This window comes from Theropithecus gelada, chromosome 9 (assembly GCF_003255815.1).
Source record: "Theropithecus gelada isolate Dixy chromosome 9, Tgel_1.0, whole genome shotgun sequence".
NCBI classification, from domain to species: domain Eukaryota; kingdom Metazoa; phylum Chordata; class Mammalia; order Primates; family Cercopithecidae; genus Theropithecus; species Theropithecus gelada.
The window spans coordinates 90981104-90990824 of NC_037677.1; the positions used below are offsets into that span (position 1 = coordinate 90981104).

General features: G+C 42.4%; 1 protein-coding gene across 9 annotated transcripts in view; it reads left to right on the top strand.

Annotated features, from left to right (window-relative positions):
• Window positions 1-9721, top strand: part of HELLS (helicase, lymphoid specific) — a 54939-nt gene that overhangs the window by 12433 nt on the left and 32785 nt on the right. For 8 of the 9 annotated variants that reach the window (XM_025397267.1, XM_025397262.1, XM_025397263.1 and 5 more), the window contains 2 exons: window positions 3138-3174; window positions 3259-3323. In XM_025397267.1, coding sequence (XP_025253052.1) covers window positions 3261-3323 — 63 coding nt within the window. In that variant the 5' untranslated portion in view covers window positions 3138-3174; window positions 3259-3260. The remainder of the gene's footprint in view (window positions 1-3137; window positions 3175-3258; window positions 3324-9721) is intronic. The other variant, XM_025397269.1, reaches the window with a different exon arrangement.

A 9721-nucleotide genomic window follows, 5' to 3' on the forward strand; every position in this document is an offset into this window, starting at 1 on the left:
ACTGCTACCTCCACCTCCTGGGTTCAAGCAATTCTTCTGCCTCAGCCACCCGAGTAGCTGGGACTACAGGTGTGTGCCACCATGCCTGGCTAATTTTTGTATTTTTAGTAGAGACGGGGTTTCACCATATTGGACGGGCTGGTTTCGAACTCCTGACCTCGTGATCTGCCCACCTCGGCCTTCCAAAGTGCTGGGATTACAGGCGTGAGCCACTGTGCTTGGCCGGCCCTGAGTTCAGTATTAATCAACATATATATTAAATAAGATATCTTTAAAAACAGAAACACAAAGAAAACAGGGTTGTGTATTGTTGGTTGAAAATGTCATAACCAGAGTCAGGGACCCAATTGTATTTTTCCTAGGGGCAGTAAGTCATTAGTCATAGTGATTTTATTGAACCACAAGTACTGCAGATAATGAGAGCTGACTCTCAGTATCTGAAATGAGAATTGCTGAAAATTATGGATTTGAACCCAGGATTAGTTTAAGAACTTCTACTTAGCTTCTATGCTAAACTGCCTTTATTTTTATTTATTTATTTTTTTGAGATGTAGTCTTGCTCTGTCACCTAGGCTGGAATGCAGTGGCGTGATTTCGGCTCACTGCAACCTCCACCTCCTGGGTTCAAGCAATTTTTTGCCTCAGCCTCCCAAGTAGCTGGGATTACAGGCGCCTGCCGCCGCACCTGGCTAATTTTTGTATTTTTAGTAGAGACAGGGTTTCACCATCTTGGCCAGGCTGGTCTTCAACTCCTGATCTCATGATCCTCTTGCCTTGGCCTCCCAAAGTACTGAGATTAAGTCCAGTTATTTGATTCTTAGGCTAGTTAATGGTGATGTTAAAATGCCTGATAAAGTATTTTGCAGACTATTTTGCAACAAAACCCATTATTTAAAACTGGTAATACTGCTAGTGTGGTGGCTCACGCCTGTCCCAGCACTTTGGAAGTCTGAGGCAGATGGATTCCTTGAGGCCAGGAGTTCGAGACCAGCCTGGTCAACATGGTGAGACCCTGTCTCTGCTAAAAATGCAAGAAATTAGCTGGGCGTGGTGATATGTGCCTGTAGTCCCAGCTACTTGGGAGGCTGAGGCACGAGTATCACTTGAACACGGTTGGCAGAGGTTGCAGTGAGCCAAGACTGTGTCACTGTACTCTAGTCTGGGCCATAGAGGGAGACTCTGTTCCTAAATAAATAAATAAATAAATAAAACTGGTAATACTGAGTCTACTGAGAGAGAGTATTAAAAAAATAAAAATGGGCTGGGCATGATGGCTCATATCTGTAATCCCGGATCACCTGAGGTCAAGAGCTGGCGACCAACCTGGCCAACATGGTGAAACCCAGTCTCTACCAAAAACACAAAAATTAGACGGGTATGATGGCAGGTACCTGTAATCCCAGCTACTTGGGAGGCTGACAGGAGAATCACTTGAACCTGGGAGGCGGAGGTTGCAGTGAGCTGAGCTCATGCTACTGGACTCCAGCCTGGGTGACAGAGCAAGACACCATCTCTAAAAAAACAAAAAACAAAAAAACCGCTGATTCTTGACTCACTTGCTAATTTCAGAGACCTAGAGCTTTTCAGATTTTTATTTTCATAGAGACAGGGCTTCACTGTGTTGCCCAGGCTGGTCTCGAACTCCTGGGCTCAAGCTGTCCCCCACACCCACACCTTGGCTCCCAAAGTGCTGGGATTACAGGCATGAGCTAGCACAACTGGCCTTACCTAGGGGTTTTGAACAACATGTTTTTATTTATATGATAATTTTACTGGCTTAGTCATTTATTCCCTGCTCTTGAACCTGTTAATTTTAATATATCCTTCACTTTATTCCACCTAGCTGTTTATATCAGGGTTTTGATTTTTTTCCCCTCTGCTTTTTTCTTAAAGGTGTCAACTGTTCTGCCTACTCTAATGGCACCAGTCCTTTTTCGGTATTTTCTTGTTTAATCTTCAGACTTTGTAACTTAATTTAAAAATTCATTATATATATATTTTTGTCATTTTATCATACATATTGTTCACCTATTCTTGATATAATAGTTTCCCAACTCTTATTTTGAAACTTAAAAAAATTTTTAGAGGCGATGTCTCAGTAGCCCAGGCTAGAGTTCAATAGCTCCAGAGTAGTTCACTACAGCTTTGAACTCCTGGGGTCAAGCCATCTTCCCACCTCAGCCTCCTGAGTAGCTGAAACTACAGGTGCACACCACCATGTTCAGCTAATTTTTACATTTTTTAAAGAGATGGGGATCTTGCTTTGTTGCCCAAGCTGGTCTTGCACTCCTGACTTCAAGCAGTCTACTACCTAGTCCTTCTAAAGTGCTGGGATTATAGGCGTGAGCCACTGCACCTGGCCAGAAACTGTTTCTTAACATCTCATTTCCCTTACCTTCCTCACTAATAATTTTCAGTTAGTATTCTCTTTTATTTCTGCTTTGGGTTATATTTAATGTATGAATTTCATTCACAATGAATATTCCTTCAATTCCCTACCTATTGAATATCTTTAGCGTAATGTATAAAGATGTACATGGTATTTCTAAATAAAAATGCCAACTGTGGGCTGAGCGCAGTGCCTCACACCTGTAATCACAGCGCTTTGGGAGGACTAGGCGGGTGGATCACCTAAAATCAGGAATTCAAGAGCAGCCTGGCCAAAATGGTGAAACCCCATCTCTACTAAAAATACAAAAATTAGCCGGGTATGGTGGCAGGTGCCTGTAATTCCAGCTACTCGGGAGGTTGAGGCAGGGGAATCTCTTGAACCTGGGAGGCAGAGGTTGCAGTGAGCCGAGATTGTACCATTGCACACTGGCCCGGGCAACAAGAGTGAAACTCCGTCTCCAAAAAACAAACGAAATGCCAACTGTGTTTAATTTTGAAATTTCTCTTCTAAATGGAAAAATAATGGACAGAAGTAGAACCGTTGGGAAAAAGCAGAGATTATGAACAAGTTGTAGTAGGGAAATACCGAAAATATTACATGTAGGTAAGTATAATAGTGAAAAATTATATGTGAATGTGGCTCAACTGCAAGAAACATTTTTTTCCTCAAGTTAATCAGTGCCTTTTAATGTATAATACTATAAAGTTCATTAGTAAAATCAATATTCTGAATCCTTGTTTTGTAGGGTAAAAATTCAATCGATGCAAGCGAAGAGAAGCCAGGTAAACATCCTTATTCTAGTTTTGAATAATATATGTTTATATTTCTATTTTAATTGCTATCAAAAATAAAATTTTTTTTTATAGTTATGAGGAAAAAAAGAGGAAGAGAAGATGAATCATACAATATTTCAGAGGTCATGTCAAAAGAGGTAAAAATAAAAGGGAGAGGGTACCTAACATTTGATGTTGAGTAAAATGTAGGTTTTAAACCACCTTAAAGCTGTAAGGATTGAATATTCAATATCACATCAAATATGTTTTTAATTTAATATTATATATCATTTATAGATGAAGTTGCCAAAATGTTTGAAGCTATCTACCAACCTACAGTAGACTTGAGGCTAATCTGAAACTAATGTCATCTGACCTTCATAGACTTTTTTTTTTTTTTTTTGAGGTGGAGCTCTGTGGTCCATGCTGCCTTGGCTCACTGCAACCTCCACCTCACGGGTTCAAGCGATTCTCTTGTCCCAGCCCCCCAAGTAGCTGGGATAACAGGCGCCCACCACCACGCCTGGCTAATTTTTGTATTTTTAGTAGAGATGGGGTTTCACCATGTTGGCCAGGCTGGTCTTGAACTCCTGACTTAAGGTGATCTGCCCACCTCGGTCTCCTAAAATGCCGGATTACAGGCGTGAGCCATTGCGCACGTCCTCACTTAAGTGGCAAATAGATTTACACCTTTAGGTTGTTCTGGTTTTCTTTTCTTTCCTTCTTTTGTTTCCTTCCTTCCTTCCTTTCTGCCTTTCTAGCTTCCTTCTTTTTTTTTCTTCTTTTCTTTTTTTGAGACAGGGTATAACTCTGAGACTCAGGCTGGAGTGCAGTGGCACAATCATGGCTCACTGCAGCGTCAACCTCATGGGCTCAAGTGATCCTTCTACCTCAGCCCGCTGAGTAGCTGGGACTACAGGTGTGTGACACCATGCACAGCTGGCTAATTTTTAAATTTTTTGTAGCGATGAGGTCTCATGTTGCTTAGGCTGCTCTTGAACTCCTGGGTTCAAACGATCCTCTTGCTTTAGCCCCCCAAACTGCTGAAGAGTACACGTGTGAGCCAGTGTGCCCAGCTTTATGCTGGTTTTCTTTTTTTTGTGGGGGGCGGGCGGGGGTGAGACAGAGATTTACTGTTGTTGCCCAGGCTGGAGTGCAATGGTGCAGTCTCAGCTCACCGCATCCTCCGCCTCCCAGGTTCAAGCGTTTCTCCTGTCTCAGCCTCCTGAGTAGCTGGGATTACAGGCATGTGCCACCACGCCCGGCTAATTTTGTATTTTTAGTAGAGATGGGGTTTCACCGTGTTGCCCAGACTAATCTTGAACTCCTGACTTCAGGTGGTCTGCCTGCCTCGGCCTCCTAAAGTGCTGGGATTACAGTCATGAGCCACTGCTCCCGGCCCATGCTGGTTGCTTTATTTGGGTTATTATAGAAAACAGTAATAGCTTTGACTCTACCAATTATCTTGTGGTTGTAAAGTACCTAGTAGACTTGTATTTTGCAAGGAACTGTGGAAACAACAGGCGTGGCCATACAGCTTAAAATTACATATAATATGTTGTGGAGAGGTGGGGGGAAAGGGTAGGGTAGTAAAGACAATGACCAGAGCAGAGAAGTGTTTTAGGGAAAAAGATGGTATCTTGTTAAAGGAGTCTGAGCCTGGCCTAGTCAGAAATTGTTACTATAATTTAACTTTTTGTAACCCCTAACCTTGTCTTAAGAACTTTATTCTTGTTCTTTGTTGAAGACTTTTACGAAACTGAAATCATATGCTCATTTCTAAAACCAACTTCTTTTTTTCATTTCTCACTTTTTGCTTCAAAATATGAATGAATTAGAGCATCTTCAGTTCTGACAAACCAATTCCTTAGCATGTTTTTAATGTGTCACATTCTCTTTTTTCTTGGAGACAGAGTCTTGCTCTGTCCCCAGGCTGGAGTGCAGTGGCACGCACGATCTAGGCTCACTGCTGCAAGCTCTGCCTCCCAGATTCAAACAATTCTTATGCCTCAGCCTCTGAGAAGCTGGGATTACAGGCGCCTATTTGTATTTTTAGTAGAGACAGGGTTTTGCCGTGTTGGCCAGAATGGTCTTGAACTACTGACCTCAGGTGATCCTCACACCTTCGTCTCCCAAAGTGCTGGGATTACAGGCGTGAGGCACCACTCCCGGCCACATTCTTATATTTAATAAAAAGCACAACTCTATTGTCTACTGTTGTTCTTTTACCTGAAGTTCAGACTTTTTAGCTCTTCATAAGAAAAATTTACATAATATTTTTCCTTTAGGGATGCAGCGATAGTTTTTCATTGAAAAATAATTGTCAGGGGGCTGGGAGCAGTGGCTCACGCCTGTAATCCCGGCACTTTGGGAGACTGAGGCGGGTGGATCACGTGAGGCTAGGAGTTCGAAACCTGTCTGGCCAACATGGTGAAACCCCATCTCTATTAAAAATACAAAAATTAACTGGGAATGGTGGCTCGCGCCTGTAGTCCTAGCTACTCAGAAGGCTGAGGCAGGAGAATTGCTTGAACCTGGGAGGCAGAGGTTGCAGTGAGCTGAGATCGTGCCACTGCACTCCAGCCTGGGCAACGGAGCAAGACTCTGTCTCAAAAAAAAAAAAAAAAAAAAAAAGTTAGGGCCCACCGAAATTGATTATGGTATCCATTCAACTTGCAGTTTAAAACACTTTTAGGTTGGGCGCAGTGGCTCATGCCTGTAACCCCAGCACTTTGGGAGGCCAAGGTGGGAGAATCACCTGAGGTCAAGAGTTCCAGGCCAGCCTGACCAACATGGAGAAACCCCATCTCTACTAAAAATACAAAATTAGCCGGGCGTAGTGGCACATGCCTGTAATCCCAGCTACTCGGGCAGACTGAGGCAGGAGAATCGCTTGAGCTCTGGAGGCGGAGGTTGCGGTGAGCCAAGATGGCAGGCACCATTGCACTCCAGCCTGGGCAACAAGAGTGAAACTCCGACTCAAAAAGGAAAAACCACTTTTAATATGCCATAGTGAAGTTTAGCCAGTCATACAGCTGTTTATTTAATTTGTTAAATGGTTGTGGAATATTGGTTTGGAGCAAACTTTGTCATAGGTGGATGAAATCCATTAGTAAAGAAAGGTAAACGCTGTCTTCACCTTAGCCTACATACAGAGAGATATATAGGAGTAAGTAGTAAATGAAATTGAATTTTTTTTTTTTTTTGAGACAATGTTTCTATTACCCTGGCTTGAATGCAGCTGGCACAATCTCAGCTCACTGCAGCCTCAACCTCCCAGACTCAAGTGATCTTCCTATCTCAAACTCCCCAGTAGCAGGGACTCTGTGCATGTGCCACCAGGCCTGACTGAGTTTTGTATTTTTTGTAAAGATGGGGTTTTGTCATGTTGTCTACGCTGGTCTTGAATTTTTGGGCTCCTGCCTCGGCTTCCCAAAGTGCTTGGAGTACAGGTCTGAGCCACTGTGCCTGGTTGGTAATTGGATGTTTATATACCGTATTAGAGGGCCTCTTCACTCAGGCATGCAGTTCCTGAACATTTTCATCTAGGAAAAGGAAATGATATCTATGTTGTGACTTGAAGGATAAAAGTTAAATTATTTAAAGGTGGGATTAATAGGGAAAGAGTAAATTACAGGGAAGATAGTGGGGGGGTGTGTTTTAGGAAGAAATTAAAGCATTGAACAAATATCCAGGGTCAAGAGAGACTGGCAGTTTAAAAAAACTTGAAGGAAATTATATTTGCCTCCAATTTGTATATAAGTGAAAAGAGTGATGAAGGAAGGATGAAGCTATAGATGTAAGCATGGTCAGGAGTTTAAGGCTGCCCTAAGTAAAGTAGGAAGCTATCGAAAGATTTTAAGCAATTTTCATTTTGGTGAATCACTTGGCTAGTGTGTTCAGAGATCTGTGGGCATATCAGTTTTTCTTTCTTTCCTTTCCTTTTTCTTTTTTTTTTTTTTGAGACAAGGTTTCACTGTGTGGCCCAGGCTGGAGTGCAGTGGCGCGATCTCGGCTCATTGCAACCTCCGTCTCCCAGTTCAAGCAATTCTGTTACCTCAGCTCCCTGAGTAGTCCAGCACCTGGGACTACAGGCACGTGCCACCACGCCTGGCTAAGTTTTTGTATTTTTTGGTAGAGAGGTGGTTTCACCTTGTTGGCCAGGCTGGTCTCAAACTCCTGACCCAAAGTGATCTGCCTGCCTCTGCCTTCCAAAGTGCTGGGATTACAGGTTTGAACCACCATGCCTGACCCTATACCAGTTATTCTTTCATTTACTGTTATTTCTTTCTTCTGTGTATTTACTGAATTTCCTGCTCTCTTTTCCTCTTTGCCTAAATTCTTTTCATTGTTTGCATCTCACGTTACTTGCTGAAGAATCTCTAAATCTACAAATACATTTGGAGATGTGTTACCCCTATTGAATGTTCTGTCACTGTGAACCCTGCTCCTCCAAATTATCCCATCTATTTATTCACCTTTTCCTTCCTCACTGGGTCTTTGCCTTTCAATTATAGATACATTGTGTTTTCGTGTCTGCAGAACAAAAATTTTTGAACCAGTCTTTCTAGATTGTCCTGTTTTCTATTCTTTATTTCCAAGTTTTTTTTTGAGACAGAGTTTCGCTCTTGTTGCCCAGGCTGGAGTGCAATGGCACCGAATTGGCTCATTGCAGCCTCCGCCTCCCAGGTTCAAGCGATTCTCCTGCCTCAGCCTTCCCGAGTAGCTAGGATTACAGGCATGTGCCACCACGCCTGGCAAATTTTGTATTTTTAGTAGAGATCGGGTTTCTCCATGTTGATCAAGCTGGTCTCGAACTCCCGATCTCAGGTGATCCACCCACCTTGGCCTCCCAAAGTGCTGGGATTACAGGCGTGAGCCACTGCACCACCCTATTTCTAAGCTTTTTAAGAGTAGGCTGGACTGGACATGATGCCTGACACCTGTTATACCAGCACTTTGGGAGACCAAGGTGGGAGGATCACTTAAGCCCAGGAGTTTGAGACTAGTTTGGGCAACATGGTGAAATCCTGTCTCTACAAAAAAAAAGAAATTAGCCAGGCGTGGTGGTGTACAGCTTTGGTCCCAGCTGCACAGGAGGCTGAGGTAAGAGGATCACCTGAGCCTGGGGAGGTCAAGGCTGCAGTGAGGTGAATGTGCTACTGCACTGCAGCATGGGCAAGAGAATGAGATCCTGTTTTTTTTTGTTTTTTTTTTTGGAGGCAGAGTCTTGCTCTGTTGCCAGACTGGAGTGCGGTGCTGCAATCTTGACTCACTACAGCTCAACTCCGCCTCAAGCGATTCTCCTGCCTCAGCATCCCGAGTAGCTGGGACTACAGGTGTGTGCCACCACACCCAGCTAATTTTTGTAGTTTTAGTAGAGATGGGGTTTCACCATTTTGGCCAGGATGGTCTCAGTCTCTTGACCTCATGATCCGCCTTCCTCAGCCTCCCAAAGGGCTGGGATTATAGGCGTGAGCCACTGCATCTGGCCTTTTTTTTTTTTTTTTTTTTTTTTTTTTTAGAGTGGCTTTTTTTTTTTTTTTTTTTTTTTTTTTAAAGAGTAGCCTGTACGTATTTCCTTACACATTGTGCAGTTGAGCAGTTTTACGTCTGTCAGTTGAATTTATTGGGATCTTTGAAATTGATAATCTAGCCCAAAGCAAACAATTTATCTTTTCCTCTTTTTCTTCCCAATCTTGCTCTTTTGTTTTCTCTTTGATGTTAATGTCAGAACCAGTATCTACTGTGTCATTCAAAACAGAATTTAGGAGGTTATCTGAATTTCCTTATATATCCAGATTTTTATCAATTTCTGTGAGTCATTTCATTCGCTGCTACTCTGGTGTTTATGCCCTTACTCTGCCCTATTGTTAGTAGTTTCTTAATTGATTTTTATAATCCTAGTATAGCTCTCATTCATTGTCAAGAGTACCAGATTGGTTTTTCTGAAGCAAATTTAATCACTCATAACCTCTATTACTTTTTATGGTTTCACAAGGAATTGCATTTTCTTGTAGAAAAATTTGAGACTAAACAAAATACAAGAAAATCACCTGAAAAGCTGTCAAACAGATAATCACTAACATTTTCGTATATGTATATTCTTTTTCTTTGTATTATGGAAAATCTGAAAAATTACAAATATTTAGAGGATAGTACATTGAATGTCCACCTTTATCACTTTTTTTTTTGAGATGGAATTTCCCCCTTCTTGCCCAGGTTGGAGTGCGATGGCATGATCTTGGCTCACTGCAACCTCTGCCTCTCAGGTTCAAGCAATTCTCTTGCCTCAGCCTCCCGAGTAGCTGGGATTACAGGCATGTGCCATCACGCCCCGCTAATTTTATACTTTTATTAGAGACGGGGTTTCTCCATGTTGGTCAAGTGGGTCTCGAACTCCTGACCTCAGGTGATCCGCCTGTCTTGATCTCCCAAAGTGCTGAGATTATAGGCATGAGCCACCCTGCCCAACCAATCACTTTTTAATTCTGGGATATTTTTAGAAAAAGCTGAGCAAGACTTTTTTTTTTTTTTTTTTTTTTTTTTTGAAAGG